Raw genomic sequence first — 27,909 nt, 5'->3', positions numbered from 1 at the left:
TGTTGCCTCACATCAGGCATTGCTTTCATCCAGGGAAGAGAACGGCGGTGGCAATCCCTGGCAAGCCTCTTTAACCTACAACTGCGCTCAGTATAACAAAGGCTTGATGGGACACGCATGTTGCAAGGCGATAGCAACTCAACGGGAACCTGAATCCTGCCATTCAGCCCCAGATTCCCAGTGACATCTTGGGACGTGCCTTCTCCTGGCTCTGCAGCAAAGGGGAAGCTAACAAGATCCTTCAGCAACTAGCACACAACAAGGAAATAAAACACACAAACTTACCGGTTTATAGAAGTTTTTATTGTTCATTAAGGAAGCTTTTGTGCAAAAATCAAGACAATGTTCTTTAGAAAGCAACTGCACATGTCCTCCCAGCATAACTCAAGCGGGTCAGGTGCCACGGTCCACAGGAAGGGAGAAAACTAAAGAGACTCCCAGCACTAGCACAGGATTTCCCCCAGTTCACTCTGCCCAACAGGTCGCTAGCATGAATCCTTTACTACTAAAAACCCAAGAAAATTAAAACCTTGCCAACCTGCAAGAGCAAGTGTCAATCCATCCCTACCTCCCCCCAAAAAAAATTCACGTTAAGAGAACGCCATCCAGTTTAAAAGATCAAATACCATACTACACGCCGTGGTGTAACACAAGCCGTACCTCCAGGGCAGCGATGCTGAAGAGAGCCCATTTCCTATCTGGCGTATCTACCCCAACTGCGATACACCACTGGAACCACTGCACAAGCCTGCCAAGTCAGAAAGCTGCAGGTATTTTCCATCTTTAGGGAAAATTATTTTTCTTTTTTTTTTTAAAAGCCATGAGTGCTTCAGTGTTCTGTACAAATGCAAACAGGAAAGACAAACTGGTATTGCTATCCGTCAACACCGCCTAGATATTTAGTATGTACACGTAGTAACAAAAAAGCTGCAGTCAAGTGGTTTTCCATTAAACTGCATGAAAATTACTTTGCTTGCTGCTAAAGCACTGTTACTGGAGCTCCCGCCTCACCCAAGACACCACAGGAACAGTAGCAGTTGCCGGCACCTTTCTGAACAGGACTGGAATTTTCAAAGCTCCACCTCTGCCCAGCTCCTCTTTCCCAAAGGTCTCCTCAGAGCTACTCTGCTGCCTCTATTTTGGGGGTTAACTTGATCAGAACTACGCACTAAATGCTGGTAGGGGATGCAAGGTCCGTCTCAAACAACACAAGCATAATTCTCATTCTCGAGGCCCCTACACCTCAAGGGCCTGACTTGTTTCCAGGGTAGCAGCCTGCCTTGAAAGGCTTTTGTTCAGAAGTTCAGGCCATTTCAGTGGGATGCTGCAGAGGCGTGAAAGGCAGGTTGTCAGGTATGCCAGCAGAGCTGCCAAATACCTGCTACAGTGCTCTTACCATCTGCCATCTCCGCTTGCTACTCAGATGCATTTCCCAACAGAAATGGGAACTCTGGAAAAAATTTATACTGCAAACTACTCAGAAGGATGAGTGTCAGTGAGAACAGGTGGCAGCAACGGAAACTGCCCACAAGCCTCATAACGTCTCTGAAGTTTTAGATGACTGAAATATGCTACGAGAGAAAAACAGATCAAGGAACAAACTGGCAGTTTACAATAAAAACCATTTTCCCATGCGTTCTGCCCTCTATGCTGAACTCACTTTGACATATGCACAGCCTGCTGACTTTTTCCCCCTCCATCTTCTACCAACCCAGCTCGCTCCACCTACTTGGCACCCGGCTGGCTACATGTAGGAAGCTGCAAGACTAAGCAGAATTGAGCAACTAGGATAAGAAAAAAGGGAGCCATTCCTTAAGTACGTCAGCATGCTTCAAAAGACTGAAATCCCTCTGTACAGGGCTTGACAGTAGAACACCCATGCTTAGACCGAGTAATCCAAGGAAATAAAAGGGACATGATCAAAGGCTGAGGGAAGGTTTCCTTAGCTATGATAACACCAGGAGCCGTAAGTGTGGTCACTCAAATGCAAAAGCGTGGTCACTCAAATGCAAATGCATCTTTTTAGGTACCAGTTACTTTGAAAGTTAGCTGGGCACACAAAGTCCCCCTCCTTTGCATCTGTAGAGCTTTGAAAATTCCAGCCGAAGGGATTCCCAGATTCAACATTATCCCTTAGAGTTCTCCTGCGGTTACACAGAAAATTAATATTCCAGCCAGATGTTAAAAATGCAAAGCGTGTAACCTTCCCAATGCTGACTACAGAAAGACATTTGAAAGTTTAGTTGCTATCTTGTTCTTTTTTTAAATCAAAAGATAATAGTCTTGTCTCATTTCACCTTCTCTGTCATTCTTCCCAGCACCTAAAAAAACACTTCAGCCTACCAATTAAAAATCTACAACACACTGACTATTTTTAGGAGCATAATGAGTTGAACTGTACAATCAGAAATATCTTTGTTAAGTCAACAATGAAGATCTGATCCTTCAACAGCAGCGCTGCTACAGAAGAGTTACAATAAAGGAACCAGAAGGTCAAATTGTTAATGAGGCAGAGAGGAGGGACATTTGAGATACAGCTCTCCGCCAACCTTGGCCCACATTTTTAAGAGCCATGGCAAACTTTCAGAACTGGAAATTCTTCTTCTAGTTCCACACATGACGTTTGCAGTGATCAACAGCCTAAAGGGAAAGAAACAGTGTACGTTAGTGAAAAAAAACTTGCTTGCAAAAAAGTGTGCATCTACACATACAATTCAACACCTTATTATGAGCCAAGATCTTGGGAGCAACTCTGTTTTTATTAAAGTAAGTGATTCCAGAGAGGATACAATAAATAACAACCTCGTCCCCACCCAGAAGCTTCGGGAAAGAATGCTGATGACCCTTAGCCACTAAGGCCTGGCAAAGAAAGCATCAGCCCACAGCAATACTGGAAGCCAATTTTTAGAGCCTGATGAGAGGTCATGACATGGTCTGTTGGCTGTGCGAACACAGACTAAATATAAAGCTCACACTGTACCTTACTATAGATTCTGAAATGCTAGCAGATGGGTAGGGGATAGGAATGAAAGGGAAAGGAAACAGTCTGCTTTAAGAAAGCTAAGGGCTATGGAAGACCTTCTAATTAAACTCAACCACAACTAGCCAGTACCCTTTTGCTTCCTGAAACTGGAATTCATCCACCTGAAAGTGTGGTATAGAAGCCAGAAAAGTAGTTTATAAGGAGCTATCAAAGACCAATAGGAAACTTGATGCAGAATCCTGCTTTACGTACATTGCACTGAGCAGCAGTCTCCATGTTCTTACACCAGTAACCTGGACCCCAGACACAAGCATCATCCCCCATGAGAGGCCGTTTAGCTGATCCACAGACTCCAAGTTTCTGTGAAAAGAACAGCAGCAGAGTCAGCATCTTTCTATATGCACCAAGAGATCTCAACTCCAGCCTTACGTCTGAGCTTCCACCTGACCGAGTGGGGAAGCAACACTGAGGTAGCTTCAGGAGCTCCCACAGTACCATGGCTCAACTGACAATTGCAGTCACACTTGCAGCGGAACGAGTAGACATGAAGCAGTAATCTGACACGAGGAAGAATTAAGTTACCGCAACTGATTCTTCATATTAAGTTTCAAGAAACAGAGCTTCTAGAAAGGGACCTTTCTCAAGAAATGTCATTTAACTTCCTCTCATCACATTCAGGGCACACTACACCTTGCTACTGAACCTCAACAGTGGATAACCACTGGCAGCTCTTTTCTTCTATCCTTCCTTGCACAAGGCTAGCAGCCAGACAGCTGTCCATTCAGTAAGCCCAAGGCCTTGCAAAACCGCATTTGCTCCAAGCATTCAGTATGCTGATTTTTATTCCAGCAGAGTTTCTTCATGCCAGGCACTGAAAGGCGTACAGAAGAGTAGGCAGGACTGTATCAGAGCCCATACTCAATAGAGCTAAACGCAATACTCACAGTACAAACAAAAGTGGGATCCATCACCTCTGCCAAGAGTTGCACAACCACGGGTTCATACTGTTCCACAAACTGAACACACTGTAACAAAACACAGGTTGAGAGATTGTCCTGTTAAAGCCTTAGAAAGAAGATACAGTCTTCAGCAGGCAGGCCTGTACACTACTCCAAACACCCCAATAATACACTCCAAACTGATAAACCAGAGGCTTGAGCTCTGCAGATCAAAAAGGACTCAGCATCGCACTAATCACACAACTAGATCATTTTTTGTTAGCTCATTATCTGCCTGCAGCTCTCTGCAGACAGGTTATGATGAGAAAGGGGTAAAAAGGAAAAGAACCAAGCAGGACAGGCTTTGATTTGCAAAGCTTAGTCTCTAATTGTGGAGATCACTGCTGTCTCAAAGGAAAGCACACTGAACAAGCTAGAGGCAAACATCCTGAACAGGATGGCAGCAATGACTCTTAAGCACTTTTAGCCCACGTAGTTACTATTCACTTCAGACCAGGCAGCAGCACAAACGCTTCTCATCAATAACAGTCAGCCCTCTAGTGGACAGACCATCTCCAAAGCACAGAAAGATGTTGGTGTTCTCAGCAGAGACTAACGGCACCAATTAATAAGTGAACCACAGCTATTCAACAGCCTCAGAGCAGTTAGCAGGAATAGCTGTTTCATAGCTGCTTTAAGCCTGTATACTGCGTGCCTAGTTAAATGTAAAAGCAGTTGCGACTTGCTGACACTCAGCAGCCACCTAATAAGATTTCCAGGTAAGTCTTGATAGCAGTGGCCTAACAGGTGTTGCTTTTTGCTGTCTCACTGGAATTATGCCAGCCTACTTCTAATTACTTTATTAATCCCCTGAACAGGGTCAGTGTTGAGGAAAAAAACCTTCAGCTGTTCCCACCCACTGTTCTCTGAGGATTTCCAGGCAAACCTTTACTGACTGCAAATTAGTACAACAATCCAGCCAGTCAATTCAGGCCCTTAAAAGCCTCCATCTATTCAAAGGACTGCCAACCCCCAAGGATGGGAAGTGCAACAACCTAATCCCTCTGCACCCCAAACTCCTTCCAGCCTCTAGCAGAGGGAGAGAGCCCTGCAACTCTGACCTGCATTACACTGATTACTTTTACAAAAACCACCATGAGAACCTGCTCACTAGTTTTTCCAAATACTGTGCAAGATGTTTCATCCTTCTGTTCACCTCTATCTGCCTTGTTCTGACTGGAAGGCAGGCTGCCACACAGCAAGGCCTGTGTGGTCATTTGACTGCCTCAGATCAAGCCTGCTCCCTCTTTTTTGCTCTACTGCACATGAGAAGCTGCTATGCTTTGGTGCTAACTAGTGAAGGGAAAAACGTAAGAAGGATCAGGTTGCTGAACACAAGCCAGTCCCCAGCTGCACCTGTGGACAGTTTGTCTCCAGCCAGAGACCAAGGCAGTCAGCCAAACACAGAGACCTCTATTATGAGTACCTGGACATTTATAGCACAAGCAGAGACACTTGAGAGACGGACCTGAAATTAGCATGTAGACAGAATATCAGGTGAAAACACTCGGAAAATGAGGTGAGCCTAATTGTCATTGTAGGACCTATGTAAACCCAACAAATCAACAAGGACAGTTCCCAACCATCAACAAGACCAATGCTTTTTAGCCTGCCTCCTACAAAAGCGCTTTACCTGATCACTGACAGACTCTGGCAGGAAGTGACAGACTTTTTCCAGTAAAGCTTCAATTTCAGCTGTCGTGGCATTCTTCTCTAGTTCTTTGTCTGCATAAGCTACCACCATCTTGCAGATATCACAGAAGCCACCTGCAGGTTTCACTAAAACTAGAAGGGGAAAAAAAAAACAACCAAAAAAAACCAAAAACCAAAACACATCAGTGCTTAGGTAGTTCCCCCAAATAGAAGAAAGGAGGCAGCATCAGCAAAGTACTAAAGCATGTGTCCTCAAGAGAGAGATAATCATAGGTGAACTAGCTCATTTTGCAACACCACCAACTTCTCATTACCAACCTGGCTGCTGTGGAGGCTTGTTGGCTGCACAGCATTTCAGCATAACACACACAGCTTCAGGATTCGTTGCCTCCAAGAGCATGTCAATCAAAGCCTGGCCATAGACATCTATGAAGTCCTTACACTGGTCTTTGACACTTGCTGGGAACAGGTAGCATATCACCTCCATTTCACGTACAATCTCCTCCTGAAGCACAATGAAGGATGCGTGGCAAATGAGGAACAGAAATCTGACTCAATTCATAAGTACATGTTTTCTTATTCCATCCTACCCAGGATAGAAATCTCATGAAAACAGGCAATAAAATTAACTTTTCTTCCCCCTCCAATACAGCCCCATTTTAACCAAAGCCTAGGAAGAGGTACCATTTCCACCACTTACACACCTCTGTCTTGTTGCTCTCCAAGAGGCCAGTCACTTCTTTCACCATGGTCTCACATACTTCACACAAGGAAAAAGTTTTCTCTTGAACTGAGGCTTTCTGAGTACACAGAAGAAACATACAAAACAATAAGTCAGCACTTAACAGCATTTGACAGGGACAATTTGTAAAAGATCGGTCTAACAGTATTCACATTCAGGTGCAGCACACTAATTCATTTACCTAGCTGGCCAGTTTGAGTTGAATTCAAAAGGTCACGCAGAACCCAAAACCAACCTCAAAGGTCTCGGTAAAAAGCCTTTCTGAATAATTAGTCATACAAAATGACTGTTCAAGACTACAGTCCCCAGGTTGTATAAGGAGGGGAGCTGAATTTAGTAGACACAGAGAAATAAGCAGCCCCACAGTGACTGGAGTCAAGGGAAATAGGAAGTGTTTTTTTAAAATACATTAATTGAGGACAAAATTTACTAGAATTGAGAGCACCCTCCTGTTTGCAAAAGAAACCTAGAAATTGAGGGACTTGAAGGACATTGTTTGGAGCCTGTTAATCAGAAGTTAACTGTCCTCAAAAGATACTTTCCTTTCCAAAAAACCCTCAGCCCATGTCTCACCCAAAGGCCATGGGAAGCTAAAGGTGCTTCTCCAAACTTGGAGCTTCAGCATTCTGACTCTGATCACTCATCTCCACATGCAGAGTGCTGTCCTATTTTTAAAAGGGATCAAAGCATAACTCCAAATGTAGAGCAAAACTCAAATTCAGCAATTTGCCCTCTTAACATCTGAGGCGTCATTTAGAATGGCTGCTATACTCTACTGCTGGAACAAGAGTTCCCATTTCAATTCTGAAGTATTACCTTATAGCTTCAGTTTAGCGTAGGCTCTGCTATTTTAACAGATCAGTCAGTTCTCCTACTTCACAGATGAGCATCAGAAACAAGAGGAGGCCAGGAATTTATATGCAGGAAGACTTGGATTATTCTATGCATAAAAGCTCATATTTTTCTGTTTCACCCAGTTCATTACACTAAAGCAAGAAGGAAGGCAAAGCTGTCGAGTACAAAAGGTCCATCTTACCTCCACAGTTTCCATTTTCACTTCATGAACCACCTGAGCTGGCACCAGAGTCTGAAGGGGAACAGATTTCATGGAAGGACAGAACCCAACCATGGCACAAATGTCCTTTGGTTGCTGGAAAGAGACGTATAAGCAATTTTTAAAAGTCTAGGAGACTCTGCCCTTTCTATGGAGCCTGTGAGCAGGCACAGAGAACAAAGTTTTAAAAGGCTCCAACACAACTAGAAGTTTCATGACTACTTCTACTTCAAGTATTGCCAAAGCATTTGATATGGTTATAGGCAGGACAACTACCAGATGAAATTTAGCAGTTCCTTTAAAAGAGGAAGAGGTTAGACCACATCCATTAAAAAACCCACTTTACCATGAGCTAGTACACTATGCAAGCCCTTCAAAGGAGTTGACTTAAGAGCACCAACACCAAAACAGGCCACCAGCATCACATTAGACCTGCATCTGCAAAGCTGCTCCCCTGAAAGCTGTAAGTAATCACAGAAGAGGCTAATTATCCTGACTTCCAAGTTCACCCAAAAGCTGAAAGAAATGCCTAGAAGAAAGGACTCCTTTTCTCATCCACAAACTACCTTTTTTAAAGCATCCAGTAACATCCCATTTTGCAAACAGAAACAGATTCCCGCATTACTGAACACAGCCTATAAGAAACAAAAGTTAACCATGTTAAAACCTAAGCCTAACCCTTTTTACACGTATCTGCAGTGACTGTATTTCAAGTGTTCTTTTTACAGTAAGAGGAAAAACAGCAAACGGAAACAAAGCCTTTAAAAAGGCTTTCCAAGTCTTTCTCAAAGGTTTTAGAAACATACATTACTAAATGCAAAAATAAATGCCAGACATGAGGCAAACTGCTCTAAGGAGGTCACGCAAAGTGAGAAAGGCTATACAGAGTAATACACAAAACTTGAATTTTCCCACCCAAAGTTGACTTAAGCTAAAAAAAGTTACCTTTGGTCCTAGAAGATCATACCCCACCCTGTCACCAGGACATCAAGCAGAGGCTTATGCAACAGTTAATACATCATGCCAAAACCTCATGCACAGGCAAAAGCAGTATCTCAAAGATACAGCGCTGCTTCAGACTACTCCAGGCAGTACCTTTAAGTCAAGCCCTTTGGTTCACGCATTGTAAGAAGCATTTCCAGATATTAATGTTACAGCAACACCCACATACACACAACATGTTCTCTCACAGAGAGATGACAGACACAAGGTCTCCCAGGACTGGTTAAATTAAAAGCCCAAATAGCTCTAGGAAGCAGGAGCCTAAAGGCCTCCCACATCTTCTTTTCAATTCATATACTCCAAACATCTATACCATTGTCCTAGATTTAAAGGTTAACCAAGAAAACACCTGGGGACAGCTTCACTCAAGCCCTTTTGAGCCCAGACTTTAAACCAGAAGCTGACAGGAGCCACCGGCATGCTTTTTCCACATCTATCCTTCTTGTACAAAAGTGAGCATGTTTTCTGCTCTACTGGCCAAGCATAATCAAAGCATAATCCTGGCCTGTATCAGAAATAGTGTGGCCAGCAGGAGTAGGGAAGTGATCGTGCCCCTGTACTTGGCACTGGTGAGGCCGCACCTCGAATACTGTGTTCAGTTTTGGGCCCCTCACTACAAGAAGGACGTTGAGGTGCTGGAGCGTGTCCAGAGAAGGGCAACAAGGCTGGTGAGGGGTCTGGAGAACAAGTCTTATGAGGAGTGGCTGAGGGAACTGGGACTGTTTAGCCTGGAGAAAAGGAGGCTGAGGGGAGACCTCATCGCTCTCTACAACTACCTGAAAGGAGGTTGTAGCAAGGTGGGTGTTGGTCTTTTCTCCGAAGTAAGAAGTGATAGGACGAGAGGAAATGGCCTCAAGTTGCGGCAGGGGAGGTTTAGATTGGATGTAAGGAAAAATTTCTTTACTGAAAGAGTGGTGAAACATTGGAACAGGCTGCCCAGGGAAGTGGTGGAGTCCCCATCCCTGGAGGTATTTAAAAGACGTGTAGATGAGGCGCTTAGGGACATGGTTTAGTGGGCATGGTGGTGTTGGGTTGACGGTTGGACTCGATCTTAGAGGTCTTTTCCAACCTCAATGATTCTAAGCTGAAATCTTAGTAGCACAAACTGGTATCTGGAGCTGGAAGTAGGACTGATCCACTAGAGGAAGTCTATAGTCTTTCTCTGTTTTAATCACATAAATATCCCTTGTATCTGTCAACACTGAGTACAATCACACCATGTACACATCTAATAGAGCAAGAAGTGAACTACAAGCCCTTTAAGAGCAAAAAGTGAACTACAAGCAGGCTATCACCACAGGCAAGTTGCTCACCTACCTGATCCTTCTGTTGACAGGGGAGATTGGAGACAGAGGAAGAAAGGAGAAATTAAAGATAACAGTTAAGAGAAAAAAAAAAATGTCAAGCACTTGGAACTGCATATACTCTTTCCATGAAGATGATGGAATACGACATGGTCCCCACCCCAAAGATCCTTAGCATTGCTACAGCAACTCACATTTAATTGCACAATGCTAACCAACATTATTCATTTGAAGTTATTAAAGTATCCTGGGCAAGACTACCTCCAAAGAGACTGAACAACACTCAGCCGGATGCAAGGTGTAGTCATATTCCAATTTCAGGTATTAACACCACACTGCATCGCAATGCTTAAAATGAGAAACGAACTGTCCTTGGAACAAAGATTTGCTTCCCCACCAAACGCTTAAGCAGTACGAGCTTCTAAGTAGCCTTTAGCAACTGGAAACAAAAAAGGCTACTGTGTTGCCAATTCAGGTTCAAGTCAGCCACATACTCTACTCAAATTCACCTACAATTTGTTATGTTACTTGTGGCATCTAGGTATTGCATTCTCTAAGGAAAGGCTTACCCATTTTTTTTTAAGAGGCTTTGAGATGTCTGGATAAAGAGGTGCTATGGAGGCGGTCAGAGGTAAAATATATTGTATGTTGCTGCAGAAGACCAGAGCTGCTGCAGTACCACTCACTTTCCATGGCTCCTATCAAGAGCCCAGAGAGCAGGAGTCTTGAGATAGCAATGCCAGAAGAAGGACATTTAGTCTTGCTTCAAATAGACACATTATCTCTAACACTTGAACCAATTTTGCAATACTGTGACAAAGACCAACTCTAATATGCTTAACAGTATTTGGTGGGGAGGGGGGAAGCGGTGTTAAGAACAGGACTGAGATAAAAGAGTATGAAGGAACCTATGTAATGCATCTTCTGTGTTTCAAAGGATTAGAGTGCCCTTTGCACCACTGAAGTGGTTGTGAAAGAAAAGGAAAGTGCTAGAGAAAGCATTCTGAGACTGAAGTTACTATCCAATTAAATGCCAAGTTCAAAGCATTAACACCAAGACTTACAGAGCAAGGGCTCTCCCCAGACTTTTACTGAAGTAAGTGTTTCCTGTTTCCAAATAAGTTAGCTGCACAAAGCAGAAAAATGAACTGAGAGCAAATATTATATTCTACTGATCTTACCATGTGCATCATCATTTGGATAGCCAAGTCAGAATATTCAGAGATATAGTTCTTGCACTGCAGGAAGTGGGAAAAGAAGGTCTTGTAAATATCAAACCATTTAAGCTGTAGAGTTAATCTAGAATTTTCTAATACATCTCAAGGTATTAATTTACCTGCTCTACTTAATAACCATTCTGTTGTCTTTCAGAGCTTGTCCCAAATATAAGACAGCATTTCAGGTTACACAATCATTCACGCATAGCTGCTTATCTGACAAGTCCTTTTCTCTCCCTCTCAGGGCAAAAGCACTCCCCCTCAATGATATGAACACATTAACCTGCCAGATCATTTTTATGAAAAAGGCCTTTAAGGGCTAGCAGCAATCTTGAGTCTTTTTCCTCCTCCCCAGTCCCATACACACCACCCCACCCAACTTTCTTGACCAGAAAGTTTATGATTTCAGTGTTGTTATTGTTATACTGTGTAACATATCCTACGCATGACACACTCTCCTTTGTTTTATTAACTAGAGATTACATTGAGAGCATTAAGGCACTGAACAAACTATTATGTTTGCATACAGGAACAGATTTTTAAACAAAAAAAGATAGCTTACCATATCAGATATTTCAGGTCCCAAACGGTCACACTCCGCCTTGGCATGAGCAACCAAAGACTTTACAAAAGATGAGTTTGTCCTCACAGCTTCCTGAACATCAGTAACCAGGTGAATGCAATCTTGGCATACATCCCCACTTCCCTGGACAAAGAGTGAAAGGAAACTTAAATTGACATATCTTCACATAACACGTTTTAGAAGCTTCAGTTACTGTCAAGTTTTAAAAGCTATTTTGAACTATACACAAACCTTAATAAATACTCTATAGAATACTTAAAAGCCTGAGCTAATACAAATAGACAAGCTACTGCTGGTATGCGCACGAGCCACTAGATGGAGATTAGGTACCTACTTGGCTCTGAAACCCGAGATAACTGTTAAGATACCCAATCTTCAAAAATGTCTTGGTTCTGTTACAGACCACAGTGGGAAGGTTTCTAAATCCGGCATAGATCTTACCTGCTCCACCCACAGCTGCTTGTTCTCTACCCACTCCACTGTTTAACTCCCATATCTAGGCTTGCTATCAAGACTCAGCCTCTACTCACAAGTTTATTGTCTCATCTACTCCCCTTTGTCAACTATTTGTTCTTTTCTGATCCAGTCTGTCACCTCTGGATTCAGAGACGACTGCTTCCCCTGAAGGGCACAGCTAGCAGATCACTCCATGTGAGAGAATTCTTCTTCCTTTGAACGCTGGTGCCAAACTTGCTCTCAAAAGAAATTGTTTCCAGTAAGACCTGCTTGACTACTACAGTCCTGGATGGGAACAGCCCAGCACAAGACTTGTCTTCATAGACTGTGGTTGTTAATCCAAGATTATACATATGGTCCACAGGGGCTGCAGCTATCATCTTACTTAGCTTTAAACCCACAGGTTAAGGAAAAAGGTAGCTGTCCGTATGCAGCAGCACAAAATTTAGTAGGAGAGAGTCACCCAGGTGAAGCACATCAGCTTAATCTGTGCCCAGTACAACAATCCCTTACCAAGATTCATCAGGAAGTTCTTACACAAAGGAGCGCTGAAGCTCTGGAGCAAAAAACATGCACTTCTCCTGCACACTGGAATAGCACTGCATCCTTACCTTAGACTTCTGCTTGGGTTTGTCCTGAGGGTAAAGGAGAAGAGGCACGTTAGCCATGAATGGGGATGCCAGTTCAGAGAAATCCAGCTCTGGTATCTTATTGGACTGGAGTTGTTTCTGAAGTTTCATTGCTGCAAGGTGCTTCTGAAGGGACTGGCACAGTGAGAGGGCACTACATACAACTTCAGGTTTATCCTAGGGGAGATAAGATACCTACATAAAGCTCTAGACTGATGGCATTTTTACATCAAGTTCAGATTAGAGAATCATTCAGCTGAAACATTATAGGAAGGGAAAATGTTTCACAGCAAGGAAGCAGTCTTCAAATTTACACCGTTAATTGCAATGTCAGTGATCCATACAGGATTGAAGGATCATATGCACAATCTTATGTAGGAGAGAAATTCAAACATCAACAGGAGCACGACTTTTAATTCCAACAGTTGCAAGTTGTTATCTACTCACTAGCTCTTCTTTGATCATATCCATGATAACTGGTAGGTAGGAATCCACAATTTCTTTGCACTCAGAGACCAGGCCTTGGTCAGGAAGAAACTCGCATGTCTTTTCCAAGTAAGAGCGGATCTCATCCTATAAAAGATGAGGTGGGCTATAGACTATCAAAATATAAATATTTCTATATCTATCTCAAATGCTCTTTCCATTCCCAAAATGCACAACACAAAGCCTAAAAAGCACCCCTTGGACTCAGGTAGGTCCAGGCAGTTGACAAACAAAACCAGAATAAGGTTTTACACTACAGGTCTATTTTCCCAAGTCCTGGACCTTCGATGAGACCCTGCCAAAATGAAAACATGAAATACTGCTTGCAAGGCCTGCACAACACAGTCTTGCAGCATAGAACATTTACATTTAAGAAGAGGAAGTGAAACTATGGACTAGCGGGAGCAGTGATTTGTTTATACGAAGTACACCCAGGTTCACAAAAGAAAAAGGGAAGAAGTGCCCACAACCAAAATAAAGTCCACTTGGTGTAATCATCCACTTCTAGAGACTGCAGTATCCCACCTTTTAAGATCAATGGCCCACTGGCACAAGAACAATTTTATTAAGCATCTACAGTCAATCAGGGATGTGTTAGAGCATGAGAGGCTCTAGAATTGGCTAACCTCTAAACCAGAAGAGGCTGTTTAAAAGCCTTTTCCCCATGTACTCTGGCCCCTTTCAACATCTGCTGCTTAGGTTGGGAAAACATCATGCAGACTACTCTTCTACCCCCTCACCTTGCGATCTTGTTAAAACAATGAAATCAAATAGTGCCTTGGGGCAAGGAGAAGGGGAGCTCTGCTTACCTCAGTGCCATTATCCTTCAAAACCTTGCCAGCCACTGTCACAAGTTCCTTACACAAGTCACAAGGGATACTGTTCTGCAGAGAGAAGCAGAGTTACTTTGAGACAGAATTAAGTACCTGTAAATGCAGCATGCGACTAACAATGCAAAGAACAAGCATCACATTTGGAATTGAAGTTAAAGAATAAATACTGGCTGAAGCTGGGTGGGAAGAGGCGTTTTTAAATAAAGAGTGAGGCTATTCCAAGCATGTCCAGCTCCAGTTTCTCCAGTAAATCAAAATGGTATGAAGAAGCAGGCATGCTACCACTTGCTCATTTCACCTAGCCCCACCTCCCTTGAAGCATAAAGTATATTGCCCTGAGAAGCCTTCTCCTGAACCTCTCTTACCTTACTCTTCAAAGAGTTCACGCTTACTAGAAACCTAAGAACTCTTCAGGCAGCTTCACTCATTTTAGTTGTGCTTTGCTATTCTGACATTCCGCCCTTCCCCTACTTTTCCACAAACTGAAACATATCTCAGCACAGATATAGCCAAGGTGGACTGAATGCATCTGTAAGTAAAATGCCTTTTTCCCCTAGAAAATTGTGAAACAATACCACAAACTACAGCTACATCTAGTAAAGCAGCAGTCACATTTAGTACAAATGCAACCTGAAAAGCCACACTAACTGTAACATTTGTACCATTATTTACTGTCATGGCTTTCATAATTTAGCATATGCTGCATCTTTTGTGGAACATTAACTTACAAGAAAGACCTAAAAAAGCTGTATGCTTCTTTTGTAATAAGCCTATCAGTTTGGCATTGCTCAAATTAAGAATAAGAAAAGGATCTAAGAATTAGGAGTTAGTTTAATAAAGAGGAACGAGTCTGAAATCCACTAGTTCCATTCCACACATTGCTCAGTGATTGTGCAACAGGTCACAGGAGAAGTCAGCAGACAAGTTGTGCAAGGCAGAGAAGTAGAAAGCAACCTTTATCTAGCACCCAAATTAAGGCACAGTAACCAAGGCATAGTCAGATGTAGCACTTAACTCCGATCAGAGACTTGAAAAGTCTTCATCAGCATATGGAAACCAGCTACCTCAACTACAGGTGGGAGGAAGTCTCAGTAGTTGATACTTACTACAGTAGGCTTGTTCCAGACATTCTGCTGGCAGTGTTTCACCGCTCCGCACTGCGATGCTGTCCGAACACTCTGACACCATACCTCCGGACCCTGCACGCAGTCCTTCTGCCACGTAACAGGGCTTGCCACAGCTGCCAAAAAAAAGAATTGTTCTTTCATAGTTGCACACTTGAATGATTTCCACTCCAGAGCAAGCAGGTTAATGCTGTACGGTGTAACCACAACCTCTCCAGTACACCACTTAGGTTTACTAACATTTTTAAGCACATTTCAATCCATCAATTTCTGACCTGAAACACAAGAATGAGTCCCAAATACAGATTACACAGCCAAAGAACTCAGAAAAACCGTAACAGCTGAGCTTTTCTACTGAAGTGCCTGAGTCTCAGCACCTCAGCAGTCCATTCCCCCATCATCCACCTTTTGTAAAAAAAAAAAAATAAAAAAAGTTAAAGAACAAAAAACCAAACCCCCACTTTGCTTAGCACACAAGAACTACCAGATGACTTGAAACAAAAAACCTGCTCATTGCAGAAAACTACGCTTCAGACAGCTAATTCCCAAAGCTACAACCCCCCTGTTCTCCTGTCCTACTGTCCTTGCAGTCACTTCAACTCTGAACCAGCAGTCACACCTAGCTTGTAATTGCTGTCTGCATTCCTTCTCCCAGGTGAACCATCCTTTTCTCATACAGCAACTGAGAGAACTAGGAAACTAATTGGATTAGAAGCCACAACAACGCACACATTACACGGAGGACTTAAAAGCCAGGTGCGGACCAAAACACTGATCATAAACAGAAAGTTTCAAGAAAGTCAAAGCAAAAGAGGGACAGAAAACAATGTGACACATGTTCTATCATATAGTTCTCAAACCCATTAAATATATTTAGACTTTCTTTCCTCTTGGTCAGGTTCTTCAAGCGTGCACAGAAAAATTTGTGGGGGTGGAAAAAAAAAGTACAAGTCCTTGTCTGGACATTACCTCCCACCCCACGTGGAATTGCTTTGCAACCTATAAAGTTTTGAAGTAAAATACAGAATACCATTTCTGGACAGTCTTTCTAAAGAAATGTAGGAGATCTGCACTATTAGTAAGTAATAGGACAAATTAATCAACTGCACCTTTTAGCTGACTTTCCAAGTTGTTTGGGTTTTTTTTATTGTGCTGTCTGGACTGGACACCCAACTTCTCCCAGTTTTCTAAAACCATCCTATCTATTGCTAGGCTCAGTTTCTTCAGCAGTCAGTCTCCTACATTGCACTAACCTATGAAGAAACAACTCCTAAAATCCTACAGCAGACAGGCTCCAAGGAAATTTGTCATGGTCTAAGCTTACAAGGCACTGCTGTCAAAGTTTTAGGAAAAAAAAAATGTCCATTCAAACCTATTAGCAGTATAGGTGTTGTTTAGGAGCCATTATCTTCACATCAATGCTGTTTACACATTACAAAACACTGTAAAATTACATTGTCAACCAAGAAGCAGGAATTAAGCTGTTTGATTCCTACGAAGCTTCTAGTAAGCATCTATGACAGATGCACAGTCTCTTTTCCATTTTTCACATCTCGGTTCTAAGCAATTAGAGGATCAACTTAATGGCTGAATTACCAGTGCATGTACTAGGTACATAGGCACTACACATCAAACAGAACCAGATAAACACTGCTTTATAGGTGGCATTCTGCAGCCTTCTCAGCTGTTGATTTATAAAGCCTGTTTACACTGGATTTCACAGAGCAATGACCCATTTATTTTCTGAAAAATGAGCTTTGCATACTTAATCTTCTACAAAAGAGCATGAAGTTTGCCACACTCTCTCCCAGCAAAAAGCCTAGATTGCATATAATTCGTTGGTAAGACAGCACACTAGGATTGCTTATAAGACCATAGGAATTACACTTCAAACCTTCTAATAATATATGGTTAGCAAAATATTTACAGATGGCCTCTTCTAAATTACAGCATTATTGATCTGGAAGCACTAGGAATAGTTAAGTTTCAAAGTCAGACTTGGCCAGCCAAATAGCTGTCAGCTCTGGCAGGATGAGAATAACCAAGTATACACTTGGTTGAAGGAAAGAGTTATTCTTCCCTTTCAGATATTGGTATTGAACAATGGTAGGAAGGCTCTGCAAGGCAGAGTCAAAGTCTGGCTAAAGTCAAGCAAGACCTTGACTTTAAACAGTGGAATTAAGGGATTCCAACTATTTACAAGTATAGCTTTAGTTCTGTAAATCAAAAGAAGATTACTCCCCCTCCCGTTTGCAACATACTATAAAACTACAAAACTAAACTATAAAAATAACAAGTTATTCCAAGCAGTTTCTCAAACTCTTGATCTAAGAAGCCGTTTAAAACCCGAACTGAGGAATTCATGCCATAACTTGCACTGTTTTGATCTAGCTCTTAATGAACCTTCAGTTTTTGTTTGGCTTTCTTACTTTAAGATCCTGTCACTGTATGACTTTTCAGATCCATACCCAGTTTTGGCACAACGTCTAACAGCTAGTCTTGTTCCTTCTTCCTCGTAGCCTCTGACCTGGTCATTATAAGTGCAAGACAAAAGAAATACTATGCTTCAGATTTATGCTTACTTATCAGCTTTTTTGGCTGTATGTCTTTAGCAAATTCCCTGCTGCACGGCTTCTGTATCACACAGATGCTCGCACAGAGTCAGTCACTAATGCTCTGACCTGCCAGAACACAGCAAGGTATCGGCAGGGCAGCAGGGTTTTGTCAGGTTACAACACTGAGGCAGAAGAAAACCGAAGAGCAAGGCAGTAGTCTGAGACCTTTTGAAGTGAGCAGAGTGCAGGCTGCAGTTAATTCTGTTCAAAAGGGGAAAAAAAAAAAGTCTTAAAATTAGATTGATTTTTGACAGTACCTTAACTACTTGATGCCTCTGATTGCGCTGCTTCCCTGCATCACATGTCTCACCAGTTTGGAAGGAGAAAAGAGTAATTTCTCAAAAGAGGTGTACACAGCCGTATTTTGTTCAGATTCTGCTCAAAGCACTGCCACTGGGCACACAGACACTTCGGATTTGAGAATAAGGACATTAATGTTATCTGCAATCCTCTACTGGAGACCAAAGCCACAAAATCTCAGAAGAGCTTCAGACCAGCAGGGACAATGAAGAATGAGAAGCATCAAACTGTTCATAAGCCAGTGAACACTGAAAACTAGTTTTAGAATGCAAGTAAGCACCCCAAACGCCTTCCCACTGGTATTATTTGAAGTCCTCGCTCCTGCACAACATCAGAGCAAGATGAAATGCCATGTACCTTCATAATTTTTCCATCAAAAAAGCCATTAGATTCAGGAAACCTGATCAGCTATGCCATGAGGATGAACACTTACCTACAGAAAACAGAAAATGGAGGAACAGCAGCATCCTGTCAGTTACGAAGGACACTGGGGAAGTTCTTTCCTTCTGAGAAGACAACTCTACATTTGATGCTTTCAGTACAGATCTTTCTGGTCAAACAGTCACTAGGCAAATTTGTTTGTTAGGGCCACACATTGCTGGGCACATTTTAGAAAGCAATTACAGAACAAAGACAACATGCACTAAGCATGGTTTCTTTTCTTCCATCTTCCACAGTGACTTTAAATATAGTTAAGCTTGTATTAGTTTATTCTGTATTGTGTTGAAATATTTTTATTACATAACTCAATGTCTAATATGAAAGGATGCACCTTCATTGCAACAGTATCCACCCTCCCTTTCTGAATGTCCTAGGAAAAACAGAAACAAAACTAAACTAAAAAACTCTGCATTAATTCACATCTTGCAGATTCAGAAAATAGCCTGAAATCCTTTACTGTTCCCACTACTTTTTCCCTTTAGCTTGTTCTCCTATTTAATTACGAAACAGCATTTTCCTCATATATTAACTTACGTTACAACAAAAGCAAATATGCCAGTGAAGTGTGTTAAGACCTTGTGCTGTTTCACCACAGAATGAACAGTTCTCAGTCTTAACAGTTATCTTGCCTGTTCCCTCAGAATAGCCTCTGCTGCAAGAAGAGTGACACCTTAATGTGGTATTTCACATCCCCAGCAGCAGCAAGCTGTGAGAAAGAGAAAACAAAGCACTGCCAGTTACCTCACACAACTCTTAATGCTCGCTGGATAAACCCAATGGGATTACCTTCTTAGTTATCTCTGGCATGCCTTTATTTTATATATTATTCTTTATCTAAGGTCATCCATTTTTAAATAGATTTCTCCTTTCTCTGTAGGTTAGCTCTCAACAGTCACGTGTCGCGCTCATCCAAACCTCCCCCCTTTCCCCAAAGCTCTTGCAAGCCACTATTTTTAGAGCACCAAACAAGTTTATCTGTGAAGGCCAGGGTGTTTCTTTACTCGTCCTCTTCACCGGCTCCTCTCTTGAACTGCTTCAGAGATGTGGTTTCTTCAATTTTAGAACAAATGGTCTTTGCTCCACCAAGCTTTTCCTAAATTAAGCAGTGAAAGAAAATGGAGGAGGAAGGAGAAGGGGGGTAGGAACGCAATCCATGTATAAAGGGTACATCTTTCAGATGTGAAAGACTTCAGCTTTTGGGCTTCTAGCCAAGCTGACAGCCCACAAGCACCCTAGGATGCCTGCATACACTTGCAGCTTCTCGAAACAAAAAACAAACAAAAAAAAAGAGATTCATACCCACTCTGACCTCTCCGATGCTCGTGTCTGACAGACAAGAGAAGCCATCTCCCAGAACAAGCGTTGCCTCAGAAACACAGCCTGAAGCCCAACAATGTAATCAAAATACTCCACAAGTTGAAGGGTAACAGCAGAAAAGGAAGGAGAAACCTTTTCTTCAAGGCCCAGGTCAGCAACCTAACACTGCCAGAACACCAGTAACACAGTCCTGACAAGTGACAGCTACTGCATATCGCACGGGGCCCTGCCAAGGAATTCACACAAAATCCAGTTCAAGGGCTGCGAAGACAAAGGGAAACCTGCAACTTGCTCCCACAGTGGTACTATCCTACTTACTTCAATGACTGTGCATTACTCCCAGGTACTTCTTCAAAGCAGCAAGTGCCAACTACAATCTCCTTCCTTGACACTAGGCATCTGGAATGGAAACGCTAACATACATTCAGAAGTTAGTGAAATAGAGGTGACAGCCCTCTCAGACAATTACCACCTTTTCTACTTGGAAAGCTTACAGAGCCACGCATGTGAAAGCATAGTTCAGTTCTTCATTCCTCTTCAGGAAACAGGAATCTAGGAGAAAGTTTATAATGGCTGGATTACCATTCTGCAAGGACAGCTACTGGAAAATTGTCAGGTAATTACCCTTCCTGAGAATAACCTTCCCTTCCCTCAAGCATTTGTTATTCTTCTTCTAGGGAGAGCCAGCCTGAATTTCTTCCCGAGATTCTCAGAAAAACATCCTAAGCAATCCCCTCCAAAGCTGTACTGAATCTACTACTGAGACTTTTGTGATCGTGCTTAAAAGTTAACACCTTATATAAGCTTCTATGAAGAGGGATTCTATATGGGCCAGACCAGATTCCCTAAAGAGCCAGAGAATAAACTAGAAAACTATTATGCAGAACACACAGAAATTCAGCTTGAAGACTCAAGCCTCCTCCAAACCAAACTGCCAGGAAAACCTCAGTGTGAGCAGCATTTTTACACACAAATTAACCTACAGTTGGCAAGAAAACGAAAGAGCTGAGCTGCTGTTCACTTTAATGGGTTGAAGTCAAATGTGGAAGATAACTTGAGGTGCTGTCAGCTCTTATGCTTTTACGACAGTCTAATTTGTTCCGAGTATATTAACATATTCATCTGGAAGGATGCTCTTTCCCAGGCTGTCCCACTTGGCAATGTTAAAAAAAAGACTATTCATTATCTCCCAGAAATGTCCATAGACCAAGTGAATGCATCAGACTGCCATTCTGTGCTCAGTTACTGACTTTTCCCCATTTCTTTAGGGAACTGCAAAAGCAAAGTGTGTTTAAGTTAAAGAAGTCAAGAGGGATCAACTTCTCTTCAACAAATCTTACAAAGTGTCAACAAGTCAAGGAGTGACCTCAACCTGAACTTATCTGAAGGGCTCAGTACTCCACAGCCTCTCTGGTCAGTTAGTGAGTTTAAGTAAAATTTCAAAAGTTGTAACCGCATCACTTGCTAGTAACTCATGCCAAAGGCCTACTACGCCTTTGGATTACTGAGGCAGTAAACTGACCACAATATTTGAGTGATTACAGGCAATTTGCAGAAAAAACACATGAAATCTGACTAGCTGTTATGGGCATTCCAGATGTCAGTTAAAAATCAGACTCTTCCTGTCCTGTATCTACTGATCAAATATCAAGCCTGAAACATTTGTAACTAGTGCAATTCACAAGAAATGAGTTCTGAATTATTGCCATGATTGGGCTTTTCCTCACAGTGGGGAGCACATTCCCATTCTGGTACGCTACCTCTGCTGTAAAACACTATTCTTACCACAGATGCTCCCTTGCTTCCCTCACCAGAAGACAAGCATGGTAAGAGAAGCAGTTTGTGTACATACAAGCAATCACAACGTTAAAGATAGCAGAGAATAGGATGAGCTGAGACAGTAAAATCAGCTCTACTGTCCCAGTAAGTTGTCCCAATTGCTATAAAGGTTGAAAGAGAACTATAATTTCCACATTGACCAGAGGTTGCTACTAGGTTGCCAAACAAGCCCCGACTTCTGCCTAAGATTTTTCTGTGACAGAATCTTGGAGAGATATTTGGATGTTCAAGGGCATCTGGCAGTCATCAGGAGTAAGCAGTCCCATACTGTACGTTAAGATATTCCCAAGAAGTTATGAGAAACATTTTTCCCTGCAGCAGATCCCTGTAGAAATAGAATCATAGAATCATTGAGGTTGGAAAAGACCTCTAAGATCATCGAGTCCAACCGTCAAATATGCCTAAATGTTTTGAACATACTTCTTGTCCACCTCCATTCCTTCTGTTTTTGTTTTGGGTTGGGTTTGGGTTTTTTGGGGGGTGGGGTGGGGGGCAGATTTCATGCAAGCTTCTGCAGAAATTCTGTATTGAACATCCTCCCTTCACCAGACAAATATATTCACACCACAAGGAATGGAAAAGTCTGCTAGTTATGCAGAGAGGCATGTCTATAAGAGAAGACAAAATGCCTGGCCACAGGTTACACTACAGCCCCAACAAAGCACAAGTGAAGTCCAGAGGCATCTAAAAATTTCAGAAAACAGAAGGGCAGTTCAAGACACTGCCATGAAGAAAGAGAAGGAAAGTCTCAGGGGCGATGCTCTTTTTCACACTGCTGCTGGAGAAGTGCTTTAATGCAGAATGAATACTAGACATGGAAGACAACTCAACAGGAAGCTCCCTTAGGGAAAGGGAAGACATCAGACTCCTGCAGCTGAGCAAAGAAAGTATGCCAGAGGGATGAAAAAGGGAGATTTTAAAGAGCAGCTTTAGGGAGGACAGCAGTTAGCAATAGGAGAGCCTGGAAAAGGCAAACTGTGGTGCACAAGGTAAAAGAATAACCTCCTCAACAGTACAGTGATGAAGCAGTTGATAGCAGGGAAGAAGAAAGTGTTAACCCCTAAGCTGTGCATACTAATAGCTTGCATCCCAATATGAACACTGTCAAGGGATTTTAAACTGTTATGTCTGGAAAAAACAAGCCTTGAAATCTCACTGCAAGATTCATTTACTCAGCATTTCAAAGAAAATCTCTCTATATGCAGACTTTCACAGAAGTAGAGGACAAAGTTTAAAAACTAGTCAGGGTAAACAGTGTAAACATGATACTCCTCACTCCAAGAGGAAGAAAAATACTGATATCTGAAATTAAACATTGCTGCGTGACCAAATACACAGACAAGCATTGCCTCAAAATATACGCACACACTTCAAAGACCACAGAAGTACCCCTTTTAACTTGCAATAGGAACTCTGATATCTTAATAGCAGCAAATTAATTGCATACAAAAGCTGCTACATAAAGAAAAAGAAATTAAACAGAAAATGGACTGCGAGTAAATCCTTAAAGAAAAAACAAACACAAACCCTTTTTTTGTCATGTAGTTCTAAGGCGTTGCCCCAAACCTGCTTTGAAGAATCAGATCCAGGTGAGACACTGAAACAAAAACCCACTGGCAGCCAGCAGTAACTGGTCCTGCTTCCCCACAGATACAAAGTAAAAATCTTCCTGCACGTTATACCATAAAACCCTCCCTGCAACAGCACAGTCCAACCTCCCGGGGAGTCCCAACTGGCATCACCATCACCTGATGGAGACACATTCAGTTTTGCTGACAAGCTCCCACTCTCTTGTTCCACTCTCTACATCATCTCAGTTTTCAGAGATTCCCAGAACTGCTTCTTTATGGTATGCTGAATAGCACAGAGATTGTTAAAAGACCACATAAGACTTCAGAAGCTCTGCAGACGTGATCATGCATTTCACCGAGCACAACCATGACCAGGCAGAACAGCTTGCGCAGCTCCTCCAGACACAACCAAGAACTCTTTCTATTTATACCTCTTCCGCAAACAAGGAGGAGACTGTGCAGGTTTACAGAAGCCACATGACTGGTGTGCTATACTGCTTCATTATACGACAGTCATGAGGTGCCTCATACCCACAGCGCTCCCTGTTACTCCTCTAAGAAAACAGGGATATATTTTTTAGAAATAAGACACCTTCCACTGTTTGCTTAATTTAATCTACAGTAGCGGGCTGCATCAGCCTAGCTTTTTTGTTAGAAACCACATTCCCAACTAGAGCAAGCCTGCAAACTACAGAGCATAGTCCAAGTTCAATTATCTGCTTTTTCTGCACCCTCCAGAAAATTCAAGTCAGACTAATTCAGCCTTCAATTTTTCTGTCCCCAGATGTTCTGACCAGTGTTTGCTAGAGGAATTATACATCAGTTGGAAATCTTGGAAGGTGTCCTGGTTTTGGCAGGGATAGAGTTAATTTCCTTTCTAGTAGTTGGTACAGTGTTTTGGTTTCTGTCCGAAACCAGGACAGAAGGAGGGAAGATTAAGGCTACTATTTTAGGGGGGGTGAAATAATCACATCCTCAAACTTTTTACTTTCCACTCCCAGCTTAACTTTTATTTTACCAAGAGGGGAAAAAAAAAAAATTCAGCTCAAGAGAAACTGACTTCATTTTAACTGCGCACCCAGCCTTCCTCCTTTCCTGGTCTCAAAGACAAGCAATAATCAAAGTGCGTATCAGCAGTCTGGAGATCCTGAGTCCTGTACACCCTGCTTGAATTCCTTCATGTCTCCCTTAAAGGGAAGATGCACAGAAGCACTGTAAGTAGGTCAACCAAAAACCCTCATGGCCTACCAGCCATGCTGTAAGCCAGCCAAGTAACACCATTAGGATACACCAAGGGTGGCTAGATTTTGATACAGCTAATTAGTTAGCTTAGTAGATGAAAACAGTGTTTCAGGTTGTCACAGCAAAATCTTCAGAAAAATCTGCACGATAGTATCATAGGTGAGTCAATTAGTATTCATAACAGAACCCTGGTGAAAAAAGACAGGTGTTTATTTTTGCTAAAACAGTGACTTCCTAAAGAAAAACAGGCCTAACAAGTTGTCTGCTATGCTCAGTTGCATACGCATGCCTTTAACAGGTAGACCAAGCTAACTCTCATTGCTGAACTGGTTTCTCATTACAATTTCCCTAAATGCACTAATGGGAAACCTGGTGGATAGTTCAAGGCAAATCCTTTTCACTTTTAAAGCACAAGAAACTACAGTGATTTTAGTGATTCGGAAACAGTCCCAATAGAAATGATGATTGATGGCAGTTAATTCAGTGAAGAGCAGACACAAAAGTCGTATTATTAAAGCAGATAAATATGCAGAGTGAAAGCTGACATTTGCTTTCTTGTTTCCAGACTGAAAAGTCTGAAATTCTCCATTAAATTGTCCACATATCAGTATATTAAAACTCCACTTAAGTACAATCATACAAGATCTCAGAGGAAAAATTTACTGTAGTCTGCCAGTTGGTTATTTCTATGGCTTTTAAACAGCTAGTCAAGCTTTTTTTTTTAGTTGACTTGTGAAATGTTGCAGGTTAAACTCATAAGCAAGTAAGCTCTAGGTTTAGAATTGTCTTATTTAAAGGAAAATTTTCCAAAAAATCACGTGTAACCTTCAATTTTGGGGTTTCTAGCCATTCCATACCACAACCTGAAGGTGTATTACCGCTCCAGTCAGTCTATGAATCATTTCTGTACCTCTGTCTAGCTTCTGCGAAGTACAAAATACAAGCATTGCCTTTTCTAACCTCTAGTCCTAACGCTAAAGGCAGAATATCAGTTATTCCCACCACCACCACTTTTACCTCAGCAACAGGTAACAAGGCAGCAAGCAGCAACATTAGTGGAATTTTCCATGTGGAGCAGGAGACCCTAATGAAATGAGGCTGCTAAAAGCATGCAACAGAAAAGGCTACCTCTTGCCATCTGAAAGAGGATTAACACCCATCTATCCCTGAAGTGCCAAAGATAAACAGAGCTGCTGGCAGAAAAACAGTTTCTACCAATTGCTCTTATTTGGCTCTAGGAGCTGATAAGAGTTGCCCAATTAGTGTCAGATACGGATACAAACTGACCCGATGCTACCACAGTGCCATCAGGAAGTTATTTCCCTACCAGCAGTGGGAAAGGCTGGTTTCTCACAGGGACTTTCCCCTTCTCCTTGCGAATAGATCGCCATTCTTGGGTGACTGGCCCCCACCCCAAATATAGCTTTTCCACCACAGCCACCCCGAAGGCGTCCTTGAAATCCCCGCTCGCTCCCGCCCCAGTCCCTGCTCCCCCGGCGGTACTAGCAGGACCGTTAGGCCCCACACCGGGCTGCGCCACCGCCAGGGCGGCGGGGCCCCGGCAGGACGCTCCCCCTGCCCGCCACCCTCCCTGATCGCTGCCTCCTCTCCCTGAGCTTTCGGCAGCCGGGCCCGGCAGCTCCTGCTGGGAGAAGAGACAAGAAACAGCTTTAGGCCCGGCCTCCCTCCCCCCCCCCCCGCCGCCTCAGCCCGCTCCCGCCCGGGCAGGCCCTCGGTGGTGAGGGAACGCCGCCCCCAGCCCGCCGGGGCTAAGCGTGAAGGGGAAGGGGAGCAGTAGGTGGAAGCCAGGCCGTCGGGGCCGCTTACCGGCCGCCAGGAGCCCGAGGAGGCAGAAGAACGGCCGGGCCATCGTCCCTGCGCCCGTCTGCAATGCGGTGCCACCGCCCCCCCCCACCCCTATATAAAGTCTGCGCCGGGCGCCACCGCGCATGCTCGCCCACCGCACCGCCCCCCCCGCCCTGCTGCTGTGCATGCGCGGGGGGGGGGGGGGGGGGAGGTGAGGAGCGCGAGGAGCTCGGCCCCCTCCCCCGCCCCCCCCCGCGCATGCTCCGGCCGCCGCCGCCGCGTCTCTTTAGACGGGCTCGAAATGGCGGCAGGCGTGCGTACAGCCCGGGCCGTGGTTCCACGGGCTCCTGTGGGTAGGGGGTGTGCCCCCTCGCCGCTTGAAACGGCCCTGCCTGGCCGGAGGAAAGGCCCCCCCCCCCCCCCAGGCCGCAAAAGGCGGTTTGCGTAGCGCCGGCCCGGGGCCCTCCACAGGCGGTGCCCCCGAGGCCGTGGGAGCACCACAGGCAGAAGGGCCCCCATAGGGCCCCCCAGACTCGCTTTCGGGTGGTGGCGTGTCATCGAGGTGAACACCAGCAAGCAGGAGATGTGCCACGGCAGAGCTTTCCGCTCACAGGCTTCCCATCTTGTTGCCTGGGGTTAGGACGTGGGGGCATGTTTGTTTTTCCTTGCTCTGCCTTGCAGACTGCTGCTGCCTGTTGTCACTAGGCAGCTAGGTAGCTGCGTGGTCCAAAGGAGCAGTAATTAAAAGTACAATTACGAAAGATAGCCTGAATTGACTTGATATCTCCCAGCTTCTTACTCCTGCCATATCCTTTGCACTGATGCAGCCAACTGGAATGACAAACTAACCCAGAAAAAAATGCAACGTTTTCATACTGGATTAACAAACCAAACCAGCTCAGCTGAGGGCCAGAGCTGGTCCCTCGCAGGCAGAAGCCAGGCTCACCAGGACTGCACAGAGCTGCTAGACCAGCTCCCTTCTTTTAAACGCACGCTCAGGGCTTTCTGTTGCTGGAGGAAGGGTCCTGATAAGCTAGGTGCTTCTCAGCATGATGAGCTTCGCTTGGATATCCCCTGCAGCCTCACCGTAATTCAGAAAGACTCATCACTTCGCACCTGAAGTGCTCATGATCTGTGAGGCTTATCCTGCCCAGTTTGTGAGGATCTTGAAGGTATTGCTCTTCATCTAAGGGCATGCACAGTATTACCGTGTTGGGTCCCTACCTACATGTTCATTTCTCAAGGAAAAGACTTGCTGATAACATTTAAGGTTTACTTGCAGTTCAAATGTTAGGAGGAAGCGGATCTGTTGTGTTTCACTTTGCCAATCTATACCAAACAGGGTAATGCACATTTCTTATGAAGATCTTTTTAAAATTAAAAACCAAGCTAAGCAGCCACTGTGGGAGGCTTGTTATCGCACTCTTCTTTGCAAGACACAGCAGGAGAGCTCAGTGCTTACACAGGGCCTTTGCTCTCTGCCAGTCAGCAGAGCTTCATTCGGAGCCTGCCGAGCCTCTGCTATCCCCCCCATCAGAAGCCTTGGCTCTCAGGTAATTCCCAAACTGGAGCCAGACCCACCCAGACTGAATCAACCAGGCAGAAAGCCACCCCCAACAGCAATTTTGGCCAGACTGAACAAGCAACCTTTACTCTAGTGCTAAAGCCACCTTGCCTAGGCAGGGCTCAGCGTTCCTCTCTTATCTCAGGAGTG

General features: G+C 43.6%; 1 protein-coding gene across 2 annotated transcripts; it reads right to left on the bottom strand.

Annotated features, from left to right (window-relative positions):
• Positions 1–281: 281 nt before the first annotated feature.
• Positions 282–26,288, bottom strand: LOC143160975 (prosaposin). 2 transcript variants are annotated; one of them, XM_076339414.1, is made up of 15 exons: positions 26,217–26,288; positions 15,047–15,180; positions 13,917–13,991; positions 13,069–13,194; positions 12,604–12,798; positions 11,516–11,659; positions 10,918–10,974; positions 7,997–8,065; positions 7,413–7,526; positions 6,339–6,434; positions 5,953–6,139; positions 5,615–5,766; positions 3,928–4,008; positions 3,236–3,343; positions 282–2,640 (listed from the first exon to the last, which is right to left on the bottom strand). In XM_076339414.1, the coding sequence occupies exons 1-15, from the start codon at positions 26,257–26,259 to the stop codon at positions 2,605–2,607; spliced, it is 1,617 nt and encodes a 538-aa protein (XP_076195529.1). In that variant the 5' UTR covers positions 26,260–26,288; the 3' UTR covers positions 282–2,604. The 2 variants fall into 2 exon arrangements, with proteins under 2 accessions (XP_076195529.1, XP_076195530.1); XM_076339415.1 differs by lacking the exon at positions 7,997–8,065.
• Positions 26,289–27,909: the final 1,621 nt, after the last annotated feature.

The sequence above is a fragment of the Aptenodytes patagonicus genome, chromosome 5 (genome assembly GCF_965638725.1).
Source record: "Aptenodytes patagonicus chromosome 5, bAptPat1.pri.cur, whole genome shotgun sequence".
Lineage (NCBI taxonomy): Eukaryota > Metazoa > Chordata > Aves > Sphenisciformes > Spheniscidae > Aptenodytes > Aptenodytes patagonicus.
This window is presented reverse-complemented; position numbering and strand designations above follow the sequence as displayed.